The sequence below is a fragment of the Puma concolor genome, chromosome B4 (genome assembly GCF_028749965.1).
Source record: "Puma concolor isolate L17-30 chromosome B4, mPumCon1.1.hap2, whole genome shotgun sequence".
In the NCBI taxonomy this organism is placed as follows: Eukaryota; Metazoa; Chordata; class Mammalia; order Carnivora; family Felidae; genus Puma; species Puma concolor.
Genome location: NC_141673.1, coordinates 5,752,849 through 5,769,801, shown reverse-complemented (window position 1 = coordinate 5,769,801; position 16,953 = coordinate 5,752,849). Strand labels below are relative to the sequence as shown.

At 54.6% G+C, this 16,953-nt stretch overlaps 1 protein-coding gene across 8 annotated transcripts in view; it reads right to left on the bottom strand.

Annotated features, from left to right (window-relative positions):
• Positions 1-16,953, bottom strand: part of EFCAB6 (EF-hand calcium binding domain 6) — a 249,752-nt gene that overhangs the window by 4,946 nt on the left and 227,853 nt on the right. For all 8 annotated transcript variants that reach the window (XM_086712072.1, XM_086712076.1, XM_086712079.1 and 5 more), the window contains 4 exons: positions 15,682-15,909; positions 6,393-6,626; positions 3,464-3,629; positions 1,490-1,674 (listed from right to left, as the gene is read on the bottom strand). In XM_086712072.1, coding sequence (XP_086568198.1) covers positions 1,490-1,674; positions 3,464-3,629; positions 6,393-6,626; positions 15,682-15,909 — 813 coding nt within the window. The remainder of the gene's footprint in view (positions 1-1,489; positions 1,675-3,463; positions 3,630-6,392; positions 6,627-15,681; positions 15,910-16,953) is intronic.

Below are 16,953 nucleotides of genomic sequence, written 5' to 3'. Positions count from 1 at the left end.
CCACCGTGCACCCGGAGGAAAGGGTCTGGCCTGCTTCAGATGGTTGATGAATGAATCCACTTCGATGTGTCTGTTAAAAATGTTTCACTTTGCTATGACCCCCCCCGCCCCCGCCCCTGGCTTCGCCTTTTCCGTGAACTGACTGATTACTGTTCCCTGTGCCTCGTATGAACAGCCGTGCTGTCTCTGACATACAGATGTCTCCAGGTGCTGGGGGAAGAGACACCATAACCAGGCGTCAGTCTGAGGACCTGAGATCCAGTCTTGGGTTCCCAGTCTTGGGTCTCCAGACCCGTACGGGGCTCCAGAAGCAGAGAAAGAAAATGTCTGAACTATTTCCAAGAAAGGAAATTCTGAGCTGTCTGCAAGGTTCTGGAAGCCTGGCGGAGGCCTTACCTTCAGCTACACCTCTTGCCTCCCAGGCAAAAGCTCCCCGAAGTACCTGCCAGCTCGCTGGCTTTGGGCCCGCCAGGCAGACCCTAGCGGTCGGGTGCTCACCTGAAAAGTGCCCTGTGCTGTATAGGCCTTTAAGTAATGGAGGAGATCGGGCAACAAAGAATTGAGTGACAAGTGTATATACACACGCCTTATACGTGTGCAAACACGGGCCACATAAGCATCACACACATCACAGGTGCACACGCACATATCCTGTAAGTGTGGTATACACCTACATCACATGTGCACATACACGTATCATGTGATATACATACATATCACATGTGTATATCATACCCTGTGATATACATGTATCATTTATGTCATACACACGCGATATACACATATATGTGTATAGAGAACATCTCAGCCAATTTTCTGGGTCCACGTGGAGGTGGCAGTGAGACTGGAGACATTTGACAAGTGGGTCCTCACTGGCCAGCGGCCCCCCTGGAGCCTCTGTGTCCACCTCATCCACCTTTTCTTTCTTTCTTCTTCTTCTTCTTCTTTTTTTTTAGTTTTTTAAAAAGTTTAATAAACATTAAAAAAATTTTTTTAAAAAAGGGGGGCGCCTGGGTGGCTCAGTCGGTTAAGCATCCAACCTCGGCTCAGGTCATGATCTCATAGTTTGTGGGTTCGAGCCCCACATCGGGCTCTGTGCTGACAGCTCGGAGCCTGGAACCTGCCTCGGATTCTGTGTCTCTGTCTGTTTCTGCCCCTCCCCCGCTCATGCTCTGTCTCTCTCTTTCAAAAAAAAATAAACATTAAAAAAAAATTTTTTTTTTTAAGTTTATTTATCTCGAGGGGGGTGGTGGTGGCAGAGAGAGGGAGCGAGAGAGAATCACAAGCAGGCTCCACGCTGTCAGGGCAGAGCCCCACGTGGGGCTCAAGCTCACGAACCGGGAGATCATGGCCTGAGCTGAAAGCCAGGGTCAGACCCTTAACCGACTGAGCTGCCGGGCGCCCCGCGTCCACCATTTCTATGGACTTACGACAAATTGAGACAGAGGGGCGGCCCACGCCCACACTTTCCAAGAGTCAGTCTACATACCATCTTGTTTGCGTTCTGGATCTTCATTCTCTGCATCAGCGAGGTTTCCCTCGCTTTCAGCAGGAGGACACAGCTCTGAATGAAGTCACAGTAAGCAAATTTCCCACTGTTCTTTACATCGTACTTCACGGCGAGCCGCTGAGATTCCTCTTTGCTTATGTCCAGACTGAACTTCTCCACGAGAGCTAAAGACAAAAACGTCAATTCAGTTGGTGGCAAACTGTTCACTCACTCGTTTGTTCACGCACGCATTCATGCCGTAGGCCCTGGCTTGGGTCCTTGCTACAAAGGCAGACTTTGTGTAAGTGATGCCTTCCAGCCAAGCGCAGCCCGTAAGATGCTGCTGTGTGTGATGGGCAGACGGAGGTCCCTCTGCCTTGGCACCGGGGAAACAGCAGAAGCAGTGTCACCAGCGTTCGCCGGGCAGGGTGACGCTGGGCTGGGGAGCCCACAGGAGTGGCCTGAAAATGCCTTTGATGTTTCAACTTGCAGTAGGTCAACGGCAGGGCACGGAAAATACAGAATAACTTCTGAGAATTAATACATACGTTTTTTTGTGTGTTTTTTTTTTTTGCAGAATTGAATTTTGGATGTACCACTCAAGTCAGACAAGCTGAGCAGAGTAAGATCTGGTGGCTTCAGTGGGTTCGTGGTTAAAAACTAAACACAGCAACCATGCTGCCAGCAGGGCCAGCTAAGGTTCATCAGTCTCAAAACCAAGAGGGTTAACTAAAACACGAGTGGAAATTGAAACATGCGTTAAAACCAATGTTGCTGATTTGGTGTCGGTGAAACACGTCACATTAACACAGCGGAGCAACGTTGGACTATCAGTGGTTTCATATTTTGTATTTCATTTAGAAGTGGCTACTTTTTGTAGGAGCTGTTCGCTTGAGAGAGTTCACACGTTGTTTCGTTTGCACGTTGGTAAGCCATGATTGTCATAAAAGTGATTTATTAATACTGGAGATTCTCAAGAAAAAACTTTCCTTAAAAAGGGATCTAAAGATTAGGCCAGAGGAGGGGGGGGTCTGACTTCAGGGGGCTACCAAGCAGGGGGGCGACAAGGCCGGATCGATCGCGTAAAATGTTGCACAAACAAGACATGACCATTAGCGCAAGTTTAAGTCCAACTGATGGAATTTGAAGAGCTCATCGAAGTGACGTGGTGACAGCTGGATCAGTGGGACAGAAGCAATGGGGTGGATGGGCCTGTAGGTCCCCGGCCACCGCCCTCCTCCACCTGTCCCACCCTGGAGCTCTCCAAGTCTGTTAACAGAGACCACAACCAAGTCTGTGATTTCTAAGGCGGAGAGTCATGGCTTGCTGACTTGGTCACCCAGGCATGAACGTGCCCTGCAGTGGGTTGAGAGGCATTAGGAATTTTTTCTTTTTTTTAACATTTATTTTTGAGAGAGCGAGAGAGACAGAGACAGAACATGAGCGGGGGAGGGGCAGAGAGAGGAGGAGACACAGAATGTGAATCAGGCTCCAGGCTCTGAGCTGTCAGCACAGAGCCCGACGCGGGGCTCGAACTCACGGACCGCGAGATCGTGACCTGAGCCGAAGTCGGACGCTTAACCGACTGAGCCACCCAGGCGCCCCATTTTTTTTTTAAATATAATTTCTTGTCAAGTTGGCTAACATACAGTGTGTGCAGGGTGCTCTTGGTTTTCGGGGTCGATTCCCCTGATTCCTCGCTTACGTACAACACCCAGCGCTCATCCCAACAGGTGCCCTCCTCAATGCCCATCACCCGTTTTCCCCTCCCCCCCACCCCCCCATCCACCCTCAGTCTGTTCTCTGTATTTGAGAGTCTCTCATGGTTTGCCTCCCTCCCTCTCTGTTTGTAACTATTTTTTATCCCTCGAGCCTGGCGTTTATGGAGGTGCTTGGTAGCCACGGCGAGGGAGATGCTCCCGCCCGTTCCCTGTGGATTTGTGCCGGCAGGGCGACCCCATTGTGAGAACGTACCTAGGAACTCAGCTGTGGTGATCTCCCCCTGCTTGGTCGCGTCCTTCTCTTTGCACTCCTTCAGGAACTCCTGCCAGCAGCCCTGAATTCTCCTCCGGAGCTTGCTCTCGATGGGCTCACAGTTCTGCAGGGGCAGGGTGTATGCTGTGCTTGCACCGGCCGGGGTCTAGCGAGAGAGAGAGAGAAAAGGAGGGGGGTCTTGCAGCGTGAGATTCAAAACGAAGAAATAATACAAGCAATCACAGACAGGCCTCGGGTTGAGGTTCACAACTGTGCCGGCAGGATGAGCTCAGAAATAAGGGAAAAGCAAAGCGTCGATGGTAATTCTGCCATTTAACTTCCATTTCCATCAGCGGGCCATATTTGTGCCGAAACACAGTAACCAACATGGTTTTGGAAATAAACATATAGCCAAGATTCAAGTTTAGGGAGATGTTATTTAACTATATTAATTACGGGTGTGTGTGTGTGTGTGTGTGTGTGTGTGTGTGAGAGAGAGAGAGAGAGAGAGAGAGAGAGAGACAATATTTTTCACCAGAGGAAGAGTCTTATCAAAGACAGGGAGTCACCTGTCATTTTCATGGATGTCCAATCCTGTACTCCCTTCCAGAATGTCCTATATTGTGAAATCACATGGACCAACTATAAGGCTGTCTTATTGCATTTTCCATTTATTTTTTTATTTATTTATTTTTTTTTTAATTTTTTTTTTTCAACGTTTATTTATTTTTGGGACAGAGAGAGACAGAGCATGAACGGGGGAGGAGCAGAGAGAGAGGGAGACACAGAATCAGAAACAGGCTCCAGGCTCTGAGCCAGCAGCCCAGAGCCTGACGCGGGGCTCGAACTCACGGACCGCGAGATCGTGACCTGGCTGAAGTCGGACGCTTAACCGACTGCGCCACCCAGGCGCCCCAGCATTTTCCATTTAAATATGGGGAATGAATTGAATGCAGCCCAGGCATTGCCCCTGAACACGTCCTGTCGTTATCTAATAGAGTAATGAACTTGGGGCGCCTGGGTGGCTCAGTTGGTTACGCGTCCGACTTTGGCCCGGGTCATGAGTTCGAGCCCCACATCGGACCGTCTGCTGTCAGCGCAAAGCCCGCTTCGGGTCCTCTCTCTTTTTCTCTCTCTCTCAAAAATAAAATAAACATTAAAAAAAAAAAAAAGTCCAATACAGGAACAAACTCCATTGAATTCCTGGTCTTTCTCCCAAATTCTGTACCATCCGAGCCTTCCCCCTCTGGGTTGATGTAACGCCCTTCTCCCAGGTGTTCAAGTCAAACCCTTAGAGGCTCTCCTGGACTCTCTCCCTCTCCACCCCACACCGAATCCACTGGGAAATCCTGTTGGCTTTACCTGACTGCCGGCCGCCGGCTCCCCACTGCCCATCTCACTCAGAGCCACCGGGCCTCTCCCCTGGACCACTGGAGCCTCCTCCCCACCTGCTCGCTTCTGCCCACCCCCCTCCAGCACCCACTCCACCCACAGCCTCTATTCCACACACAGAATCCACGGGAGGCTTTTTAAAGATGCTGCAGCCCACATCACTCCTCTGTTTAAACACCTGCAAGGGCTCCAGCCTCTGGAGTGAAAGCCAGAGTCGCCCCACACCGCCCGCCTGTCCCCCCCGCACCGCCCCAGCGTGTTTTCCGCGGCTTCCCTGACAGTTCTAGACTCGGTGGCTTAAGACAGCACAGTTATTCTCTTACAGTTCTGAAGGCCAGAAGCCTGAGGTGGGTCCTACTGAGCTAAAACCAAGGCGTCAGCAGGACGGTGTTCTTTCTGAGGCTCTAAGAGAGACTCTGTTTCTTACCTTTTCTGGCATCGAGAGGCGCCCACACGTCTTAGCCTGTGGCCCCTTCCCGCACCTTCCAAGTCGGGAGCAACAGTGGAGACTTTCTCAAATGGCGTCTCTCCGACACGGACCTTTCTGCCTCTGCGTCCCCCGTTTACAGGCCCTTGTGATTGCCTCCGGCCCACCTGGACACTTAGGGATCTTCCCTTGTTAAGTCGGCTGATTAGCACCTTTAATTCCACCTGCAACCTTGATCCCCCCCGTGCCATGTGAGGTGACATATTACAGGTCCTAGAGATTAGGACACCGACACCTTTGGGGTGCTCCTGACCCCACCCCTTCATTCTGCTCTACTCAGTGTCTCCAACTCGCTAAATACATGACGTGCCCATCATCCCCGACGAGAATGTAAACTCCGCCAGGGCAAGGGACGCTTGTTCACTCTCAGCTCTCGAAAAGACCCAGCACAGAGGAGATGTGCAATAAATTCTGCACACGATTGGGATCCTCTCAACCACCCTTTCTCGGGGCTGCTGCCCTCCGGCTTGCAGATGAGGCGAGCGCCTCAGTGAGGCCGGCCCCCTTCCCGCACCCCAGACCGGGCGGCTCAGCCCGGGGCCAGAGCCGCAGAGTTAGACAGGCCTGGGTTGGAAGCTGGATCTCCCCGTGTCTAACTGAGGGACCCTGAGCACATGAGGACACCTCTTAGAGCCTCGCATCTTCAACCGTAAAATGGGGGTGACGACACGTTGCGGTTGGGAGCGTGTAGGGCCCTTGCACAAAGCGGACGCCTACCATGGGGTGTCCGCCTTCCTGCCCGATGAATGCCCAGCTCGCTGATCGAGAGTCTTCTGTCCCCGCTCCCGTACCCATTTCTACCCTGAATCCTCCTTATTCCTCCTTCCAGCCCTCACGCCTTCCTTCCACCCAAGCCTCCCCCAGCCCTTCCCCACACCTCCCTCCCCCCTCCAGGCAGGTGAGTGCTAAGGACCCACCTTGGGCTCCTCTCCCGTGCCCCCGCCCCGGGCTCACCCTATGGCACCTTGTCGGTCACCTGCCACTCAGGACCACTGGGGTTTGGGGATCTGGGGACCCGGGGCGCAGTGGCGCCGCGAGACGAGGACTCACACAGGGGTGGCTCTGCGTTTTCAACCCTGCTTTGAGGTCGGGAGCAGGCGTTGATGAAGCTGCGGATCTGCTTCTCTCTGAGACTTCGGGAGCACTGCAGCCTTTCTGGGCCTTGGTGGAACTGCCAGTGGCTGGCGGTGTGGCCCCTCTCTCGGAGCTGAACATGCTCAGGAAGTCCAGATACTTGAGCCTCCCCTTGGCATTGACCGGCATCTCGCTCCACAGTCTGTCAAACTGGCAAAGAAGCAGAAGTCGTTCCCAGGGGTTAGTGTAAAAGCCCAGCAGAGTCCCCGCAGCGCCCACCAGAGTGGACAGAAGCCAGTGGAGGCCAGCGTTCACGTCGGCAGGGGGGGCGAGGCCTGCGGCAATGAAAACAAATTGAAAAAGAAAAAGAAAAAAAATCCGCTCAGCCTCCACTTGATGGAGGCATCCGTAAGAGAGGAAAAGCAAAGACAAGAGGATTATTCACGGCTTCCACAGGACAATTTTTTAATTGAATTGGGCCCTTAGTGAGCAGTTGAACGCCATTAAATGTTGTGATTAGTCACAGAGACTGAGCGGCAGTCTATGAGAACACTTTAGGAGAAAATGCAAATCAAGGCCCTGGCCCACCTTGGTCCCGGGGAAGCCCGGCCGGACTCATTTCTCTTCCTCGTGGGCGCCTGAGTTCTGCCAACAGCTGGCCAGGCACCGCGGCCCTCAGCCGCTGTGTTCACGGCCAGGTGCGTGTCCCCGAAGGGCCAGCCCTGTCCTCTCACAAGGTGGAAAGGGAGGCGTCTGGGAAACCAGAGAGAAGGGTATGGCTTTGGGCTGGTACCGTCTGACGTCACAGGCCACGTCGGAACCACACCGGTGGAGCAAAATGACTCTAGCAACCGAAATGAGCCACTTTGGATGACTGAGGGTTTTCAGGAAGCTGAGAAGAGGGGTAACTGATTCAGAACCAGTGGGGTCCCAGCCTCCTGCGCCCACCCAGGAGAGCAGCGGCCTCTAGTGGCAAGGGGAACGGTGTTTCCCGTCCGTCCCTCGGGCCTGACCTTGACCGGAGGCCAGCATCGCTTCTGGCCTCTGCTGGGGTTTCCAAAAGGCAAATTATGAGAGACAGTACCGGTTGGGTTTGAAATTCTGGAAATGAAGTACTGGGGGGTGGGGAAGAGAGGAGGAATGTTCTAGGCCCTGAGAAGGGAAGAAGGTTTAGTTTGGGACGATATTCTTCTTCTTTTTTTTTTTTTTTTTTTAACATTTATTCATTATTGAAAGATAGAGAGAGACAGAGCATGAGCAGGGCAGGGGCGGAGAGAGGGGGAGACACAGAATCCGCAACAGGCTCCAGGCTCCGAGCTGGCAGCACAGAGCCCCACGTGGGGCTCGAACTCATGAGCCGTGAGATCATGACCTGAGCCCAAGTCGGAGGCCCAACCGACTGAGCCACCCGGGTGCCCCATAGTTTGGGACAATATTCTTGATTCACGTTTTAAACTTTTTATTTCAAAAGAATTGTAGATTTGCAGGAAGTTGCAGGGATGGTACAGAGAGAACCCTGGTACCGTCCCCTAAAGGTCACGTCTTCGGGAACAACTTCGAAACCAGGTTGTGGACGGTGCCGTGTACAGACGGTTCAACGTCATTTGTGACGTATGCAGAAGCGCGTTGCTTTAATTTTGATCGGTGAGGTCAAACCAGCTGGTGGAGGGGAAGTGAGAGACCTTGAGAAAGTGACCACGTGTCTGTCTCAGACAGACCTCACCGTCACCAATGGCGGTCATCACCCCCAGTCAGGAGGAGGCTCGCCACCCGTCTCCCTCCAGGAAAGTTCTCCCAACGCCCCGGAGCAGATGTCCGGCGCTCTTCTCTACCTTCCCGCTTGTGCTGAAGCCACCTCTGCAGGTGACGCCAACCTGCCTGGTCCTGCAGCTCTCTGAAGGTCGTCTGAGATTCACCTTTAAATGTCCTGCATCTCCCGAAGGGGCCGGCACGTGGCAGGTGCTCTAGAAATGTTTGCTCGGCTGCCGAAAGTCCTGAAAAACTCACCTCAGACCGATCAGACAACGGCAAGACCCTTTAACAATGAAGGGGGACGGACGGTGCTAAGCCACATCGTGATCGCATTCACCACGAAAGGCTTTCAGGAAGCAGAGCAGGATGCGGCCCGGAAGAGGAAGCGGGCGCCACGGGCTCTTGTGCACTCCTATGTTAGCCACGTTGGGGAGGAAGGAGGAGGAAGGTCACGTTATCAAGGGGAGATACAAAGAAGGGTGCCAGTGTTAAGGACCCCGTGGAAACCTGAAGCATGGGAGTGAGGACCTTTATAAAGCCGCTAAGGACAGCAACGGCATCTCCTGTAATCTTCTGGTGCAAATGAAGTCCAGGAGGGAGCCCGGAAGCCCTCTCTTCGCCAAAGGAGCCTCACCATGAAGGCAGAATGAACGTGGCCAGGAGGACACCGAAGCGGGTGGGTGGGAAAGGGAAACCCACACGTGGCTCCTCAGTCCTGACAGATCGCGCCCCAGAATGCTGATGGAGCCCTACAGATGCTGCAGGGGATGGAGGCGGGTGGGGCTGGGGGGACAGGAGAGGCATCAAGAAGCCTGCAAACAGGGCACCACACAAGGGGCTTCTGACCCGTGAGCTGGGCGTGAAACCCGGGCAAAATTCTGATGGTTCGTGAGCGAGTTGAGAGCGAGTAAGTTTCCACGTCCCGGTGGTGGAAGGTGTGCTTCCTGAAACGTCCCCTTCAAATGCAGAGAAGCCGTTAACTACCTTCCGAGCGCCTAAAGATCTCTGACTTTGGGACCCACTTCTGCAGGGAGGCAAGCTGCCGGAGATCGCCACTCGCATCTAACAGCAAGAGAAAGCCGAGTATCTACACCGTCAGAAGCGTTTGGGGCGCCCGGGGGGTTCAGTCGGTGAAGCGTCCAACGCTTGGTTTCGGCTCAGGTCATGATCCCACGTTGGTCGGTTCGAGCCCCGTGTCGGGCTCTGCGCTGACAGTGTGGAGCCTGCTTGGGATTCTCTCTCTCCCTCTCTCCGCCCACCTCTCTCTCTCCTTCAAAAAAATAAATACATAAACTTAAAACAAAACGAAATCAGAGCTGTTTTAGAGCCCATCAGAGAGCTGAGGTTCCAGGGAGCCGAGGGGACCGAATGCCACGGAGCCCCAAGTCTCCGAGGAGAGCCAGACACGCCAGCTCTCACGCCTGGCAGCACTCGGGAAGAAGCCAGCTAGCACGTTCCAGGCCGAGCGTGTGCCGGCACGTGAGGCTGGGATGACGGAGAGGCCCAGAGACAGGGAAAGCGCACGCTCACAAGCTCCCCTCCACCCGCCTCTGCTGCTGCTCCGGAGAGAGAGAGCACGGGAGGGGACAGACTCGCAACACTGCACGCTTCTCCAGACCGTCCTCTCACGGGAAGCGAAAGCCTTAAGCCACTGGGGGAGGCGTAGCAAACCCACTCAAGACCAGGACCCCTGGGGGAGGGAAGGAAGCAAACCCTTGTGTCTCTAGGAGGGGTAGATCCACAGATCCACGGCCCCAGGGGGAAGGGTGTGGGCAAAAGCCCCGTGCTTCTGAAGGAGGGGCAGCGACCCTAGGATCTGTACCTCTACCAAGCAAAGGTCAGAGGTCGGCTACCTCCTCTCCCGCCCAAGACCCACCCACCACGGAGACCGGGCAGAGTCTGACCGCCACAGAAGGGGGTGTGGAGGGGCAGGAATGCAGAGAAGGCGCCACCCTGGCCTACACCAGGCTGGACCAGGAACGCCTAGACAGCGCCACCCTGCGTAAGCCTGGCCCTGAGCACGGGGGACCCTGTCCTGTGGCCCGGACGTGCAGGAGGAATACTCAGCAGCGTCCTGGCATCTCTCCCTGCTGGAGGGTCTGACGCCTGTGCACCACGCACCCCTAGGGTGGGGGCAGCAACGGTAACACTCGAACGCAGCTCAACTGCCCACCAGACTGATTCCGGAATGCCCTCCCGTTCGCGGTCAGCCAGAAGAGGTATGTCCACGTTCAGGCATAAATACTATTGATATCTCTGTCTCAACTCTTCTTTACATGACGTCTGGCTTTCAATAAAAAGAAAGGAAATCTAGACCTGTCGACAAAAGATGAACTGACCCATCGCCAAGAGATACAGCAATCACCCGACAAGAGTCAGAGGAGGCTCCTTTTGTGGGGTCATCAGACAAGGACTTTCAAACAACTGCGGTTAACACGTCAGCAGACCGAGTAGAAAAGGTATGTAACTTGCACGAACAGAAGGGGTAGAGAGATGGAAAGCAGTTTTTGAAGATACATGTCCTGGGGCGCCTGGGGGGCTCAGTTGGTTAAGCATCTGACTTTGGCTCAGGTCACGATCTCCTGGTTCGTGGGTTCGAGCTCCACATCAGGCTCTGCACTGACAGCTCAGAGCCTGCTCGGGAGCCTCTCTCTCTCTCCCTCCCTCCCCCACTTCCTCTCTCTCTCTCTCAAAATAAAGTTAAAAAAAAAATAATAACAATAAAAATGCACCGTCTTGTTCAAGCACAACGGGGAAATCGGGCTGAATAGAAACGGAGCCGTGACACCAGAGGCCCGTGGGTGTGTGGCCCACAGGAGCCGGCGTCAGCTACATGTAGTGGGGGGCGGCACCCCTTCCAGGAACAGGGACAAGATGCCCCGTGTGAGGTGGGCAATTAGAGGCAAGCCACCGACCTGCTACCTGAGGGGGAAACAGAGGCAGCCAGGCAGAGCTGGGACGGGCCTGTGCTGCCAATGGGCAGCCTTTCTAGAGTCACCGAGGACCAGACCCCGAGGCCGAGGTGGGAGGCGTCCAGCCCCCACAACCAGGCCGAGCCACGGCGAACCGCCTGGCCGTGGGGCCGCGTGGAAGGGCCACGCCGGGCAAGCTGCGTGTGGAGGTGTCAGGGACTTCGAACAGCCTCCTGGCTCTGTCCCTCCTCCTCCCGTGTCTCTGACGGGGTGCTTTCTTCCTCTTTGGGGTCGGGCGCCCGGAGAAAGCGTGCACAAATTAGCAGATACCAGCACCGAGAGACGCTGGAAGACAGGTTAGCGCTCTCTTCGCAGTGTCGGGGGGGAAACCTCAGACACAGAATCCCGTCCCCAGACTATCTCCTAAGGAGAAGGGTGACGCAAGTGAGCTTCGCGGAAGAAGAGTGAGCGGGAAGCAGGAGTGCATGGCGGATGTGGCTGCGGGCAGAGACCCAGGAGACCCCAACATCGCCCCCCGCCCAGCCCCTCCACCCGCAGCACCCCACCCCTGTCCACGGCTCCCCTGCCCTTCGGGCTCCTGTGGTCCACTCACCCTTCTCCCGCACACCCGACCTCCTCTGCTCCCAGGCCCCGAGCTGCCTCCTCAGGGAGCCTTCCCTGACTGCCCTACGCAAAGGCTCCCTCTGCACCACCCTGGTTCCCACTCCCGGGACCTCTGCGGCATTTATCACCAGCCAACACGCACGTCTCACTCACTCCCCCTGCCCCTGAAAAAGCGCAGACCACGAGGGCAGATCTGTGGTGCCCACAGCAGCTCATCTAATGCAACATGCTCGCCGCTCCTGCTTCCGGAATGTTCCCTCCACCTGCACTGCTCTCTCCTGTCTCCTCTCAGTGGCAACTCCCACGACCCCAACGTCACGCCCTTAGGGAAACTGCCCTGACCCCTGGGTCCAGGCCCCCACTGCTGGCCCATCCTAGCAGGGAGCAGCTTGTAACAACATAAATAACGCACAGCTCTCCCCTCCGTGGATCCAAGCTCAAAGGAAGCAGGGAGCAGGTCCCCCTTCGTTGCTCAGGACCTAACATCACCACTGTGCACAGAGGGCCCCCAGTAAGTGAACGAGCAGATGGGTGCCGCCTTCAGCCACTCAGTGCGTCGTCAGGACAGACAGCCTTGTGCCGAACAACAGGCAGACGTGCCCTGTGAGCCAGGCCAGGGGATCGGGAGCTCAGGGTAGAGGCGGGGAGGCCAGAGTGGGGCATGGCCAGTTCCTCCAGCTACAGGTACGGTCAGGAAAGGCTTCGCTCGGCTTGGAGCCAGTCCTGAAGGAGGAGTTGGCGTGGCTAGATGTGAGGGGGCAGAGGTAGGGAGACGGCAGCGAGCGGGAGAGGCTGAAGAGCCCGGCTGGAGGGGAAGGCATCGAGCTTGGGGAGTGTTGTGCGCTCCCATTTCCTAGGGAAGGACAATGAAGCTCAGAGAGGTTGTGTAACTTGTCCAAGGTCACACAGCTGGACAAGCACAGAGGCAGAACTGAAACCCCCACCTGTCTGCCTGAGAGACTGTTGGTTCTTTGTCTGTGTTCTTCTAGTGTCCTAGAGGTGTCTGTTTAAGAAACACCACGCTTGAGGGGTGTCTGGGGGGCTCAGTCAGTTAAGCGTCTGACTCTTGATTTCAGCTCAGGCCATGATCTCATGGATCATGAGATCAGATTGAGCCCCACATTGGGCTCTGCCCTGACAGCACAGAGCCTGTTTGGGATTCTCTGTCTCCTGTCTCTGCCCCCTTGCACGCTCTCTCTCTCTCTCTCTCTCTCTCAAAAATAAATAAAAAAAAAAAAAAGAAAAAAGAAACACCACACCTGAAATGGTCGGAAATGTCTGATCCTTCCTTTCCCTAACGTAGCTGTAAATATAGCTAAATCCTCACGCAATTACCAAGACTGACCGAAACTGCCTGACCGGGAGAGGCTCTCTCTGTGGGTCTCTCTTTCCTTAAGCAATATCCAAGTGGACCCACTTCCCAGGCCTTTATAACACGCTTTCCGGGGAGCCACAAAGCCCCATCAGTTTCCAACTCCACCTGCTCAGAAAGTTGCTCTCCTTTTCTGAAAGGTTAATTACACCGGAAGTTTTCAAAACAGCTGGTACTTCCCTGCTTTCGGAGCTCGGTCATCCAAGAAAGCTGACCTCTCGGATTCATGATAGTTGGATGTTTTTTTTAGGATGAGATCGTTTTTTAGAAGACATGAGATCTGTACTCAGATGCTGGTTAACACGGCTGGACCTGTCCCAGAATCTTCGGGGAACCCTTCTGAGTAGTGGCAATTGGGGTCTAGACATGTTAAGGAGCCAAACTACTTCTGTGTCTCCCTGCACCACACCTTGCCCCATCGAACCAAGAAGGTCATGGCCCACGGGTCACACAAGGATCTTTGCTTCCTGTTTACCAGCCTGTGTCCAGAAGCTCCCTTCTCAAACAGTGCACAAGTTTTGCTAATCATCACCCAACTTAAACCATGGTTCTTATGCCAGATTTTGATGTCCTCGGTGATGCAGACTGTATTTGCGATGTGTCTGCATAGTTTTAGAAGGCAGAATAAAAAAAAAAAAAGTATTTGATTTTGTTGCAGAGGCAGGGGGCTGGATGTGTCGGGGATGGTGAAGCTTTCTTGGTGGACAATTAAAATCGGATTCTCTGGTACAGGTGTCAGATATGCTAGCACATCACTAATTTATATCTATAATGAGAGTAACAGTTTACTCATTTAGATGAAATGAAAAATCTTCATTAGTAAAACCTTAGTTAGTTCGCCCCATAGAACCATAAACACAACTGGGTTAATCGTAAAGGTTTCCATCCATGTATAGTAATGGGGACGAGCGTTTGCAAACAGCGATCTCGCTCAGCTCTGACGATCTACGAGACCGAACTGGGGAAAAGCACTTTAATTCGGCTCAGCAAAAATGATCATGATGCTTTAAAAAGGTGATATTTTAGGAGAGTGAAATCTGATGCTCGAATTCTTAACGTTAGTGAATTCGTTCTTTAGGGTGGGGAGTCCTGAGGCCTGGGTGGCGATGGGCATCGAATGTGACGGTCTCCCTTCCATGTGAATACTCTTAGTTCTCATCCGGGACCCCCTGAGAAAATGAGGCCTGAGGGTAGAGCGCCCCATCTTGGGAGGGGAGGGTGACGTCTCCACCGGGAGCTGCAGGAAGCTACTCGGGCTGAACTGGGGAAGGAGGGCGGTGGAGTACTTTCCGAAGTAGTTTGGATTTCGGTTTCCACCTGAGTGACTCTGTGGCACTAGGGTACCGGCTTGTTTGACAAGTGGGGAGGGCTTGCAGCAGTGTGTCTGCTGTCGGGGGTGGCGGGGGGGGAGCTCTGCTTCCGTGTTCGGATGTCAGTGCTCTGTGTCACCCCAGCTATTCGGGCACCAGACGGTGGGGGTGGAGAACGTGCACACTAAACCCGCCATGCTATCCGTTCACCAGGACTTGCTGAGCACCTGCTCTGTGCCGGGCTCTGTTTCGGCGTCTGGGCCACAGCGAGGAGCAAGCCACCCGGGGAACCGTCCCCCGGCACTAGCATTTAGTGTTACTATCGACGGAAGTCGGGAAGCTGCAAGGCAGGTCCTCCGGATGCCATCCTGCTGGCAGGCCCTGGGAGGCCACAAGGGGCCAAAGAAGCCCAGGGTGGCAGGTTGCCAGAGCTAAACAGAGCACCACTGGTTTTTGAGGAGGGAGCCGCAGAGAATCCCTTCTGGGGGTTCTGTGTGGGGCAGCAGGGCCTCAGAGAGGGTGGCCTTGTCCAGCCTGTGCGGTGGGCACGTCACCAGCATGCCTGGGGGGGGATCCCCAGAGCATCCGAAAGTGCTAGCAACAGAACCAGGGAGAGGGAAGGGGAGGGGAGGCAGGGTGGCGGGAGGCCCAGAGCAACTCACAGGCTCTGAGCTGCCCCGTTCAGGTGTTGGGGGAAGACCGGCTGCCTCTTGGGGTCACACAAGCTCTGGGATTATCTAGGGAAGGAGAGGGAGAGTGGCCGCTGGAACCGAGTTTAATTTGATTTAAAAAATAAAAGTGACTGGGGCACTTGGGCAGTTCAGTTGGTTAAGCATCCAAATCTTGATTTCGGCTCAGGTCCCGATCTCATGGTTCATGAGATCAAGCCCCGTGTCAGGCTCTATGCTGACAGTGCAGAGCCTGCTTGGGATTCTCTCTCTCTCTCTCTCTCTCTCTCTCTCTCTCTCTCTCTCTGTCACTCTCTCTCCCTCCCTCCCTCCCTCTCTCTCTGCCCCTCCCCTGCTTGCACACACGCTCTTGTGCGCTCGCGCTCTCTCTCTCAATAAACTTTAAAAAATAAAGAAAAAAAGTGACATAATTTGCACCCCGATCGAAAAGTTGCAAGTCTTATTTGTCAAACAGAAAACTCCTTCAATGAGACTGAAAACAAAACAGTAACGACACCACCCCCTGCTTTGTCCCCAAGCCCTCAAGTGTTCTAAACTCTTCGTGCCCTGGGGAACAGTTGGCCGGGCACTCATACGTTAGGATGAGGAACCAAATGCATTTCTTACTTGCTCATCGGTCAGAACCTGCACGTGGCGAGCACAAAGAGCCCTGAATTCGTCCCTGGAGGCGGTGTTCGTTTTCATGGTGTCGAAGTTGTCAAACTCCTGAGCAATCGCACAGTAACAGGAGCCCACTGCCTTGTGGATCCGAGCCAGGAGCTCCTGGTGTGCTGTTTCCTTGGGAGTCGTGGGTGGTGGGCCTTGGGGCATTTTCTCGGCCCACTCGGCAGCAGTCTGGGCAGAGCAGAAAGGAAGATTGATTCACTTAATAAATTATAAACCATCTCGTGGCTCTGGGCCCCGGGGGAGCCCCAACCAGAGGTTCAGACCTGGCGGACGGGGAAGCTTGGGCTCACCGACCATGGAAGAAGGAGCAAAAGTGAGTCAGTGCCCCAGGCAGGCTGCATGCAGAGTCGGCCCGGGGAGGACGGGACTTTGTCCTCATCCGTTCACTCACTCGGTCTGTCTTTCGGTCCATTTCACAAACACACAGCGAGTGTCTGCTCTGAGGGAAGGGACGGAACAGGGGGTATGTCTCTGGACTGCTTTTATTTCCCGACATTAGTGCAGTGGATTTATACTTACAGCGGTTAGAATCTGAAAGGCAGGTTTCGATGGCCGTTACTACGTGATGCTGCAGCGCCACTGTGGGCTAAGTGTTCCCTTAAGCCCCAGATTTCTCAAGGCTCACAGAGATTGAGTCACGGCGAGGGCAGAATTTGTGGGGTCGGAGGCAGAGGCGGGCAGAGGACCAGACCCCTAGCATTCTACACCTCTCCCTGGGCAGCGCGCCTGTGGGTTGGGGCCTCAGGACGCTGTCCATGGTGCCAGGGAGCCCCGAGGAAGGACTAGCGGCAACCTGGGCTCGGGGACCCCCTTCTGGAGGGAGGAGGAATGGGCTCTGGGGAAAGAGGGGCAGAGGAGGACCTTCTTAGTGTATGTTTAGGCTTCTGCGCTGGCAAGAGGGCTTGGGCAAGGTGAGCGGGAGGGGTCTGGGGAAGACCGCAGCCCACGTTCTGCACATGCTGATGCCCACAATGGTGGACAGGCGGGACAGCAGGTGGGCCAGTCAGGAGCACAGACTGAGCTCACAATGAAGCCAGATGTGGGAGACCGGGGCTCAGAGGGCAGCTGCGTCCCGAGCTTCCTGAGAGGGGACAGCGCTCAGGGATGCAGTCCTCGCATCACCTACTTGCTGAAGTCAGAAAAAGCCCTCCACAACCAGACCTGTGGCCCCTGCATCAGCAGCTCAGCTCTTCGGGTTTGAGGAAGGGGTGA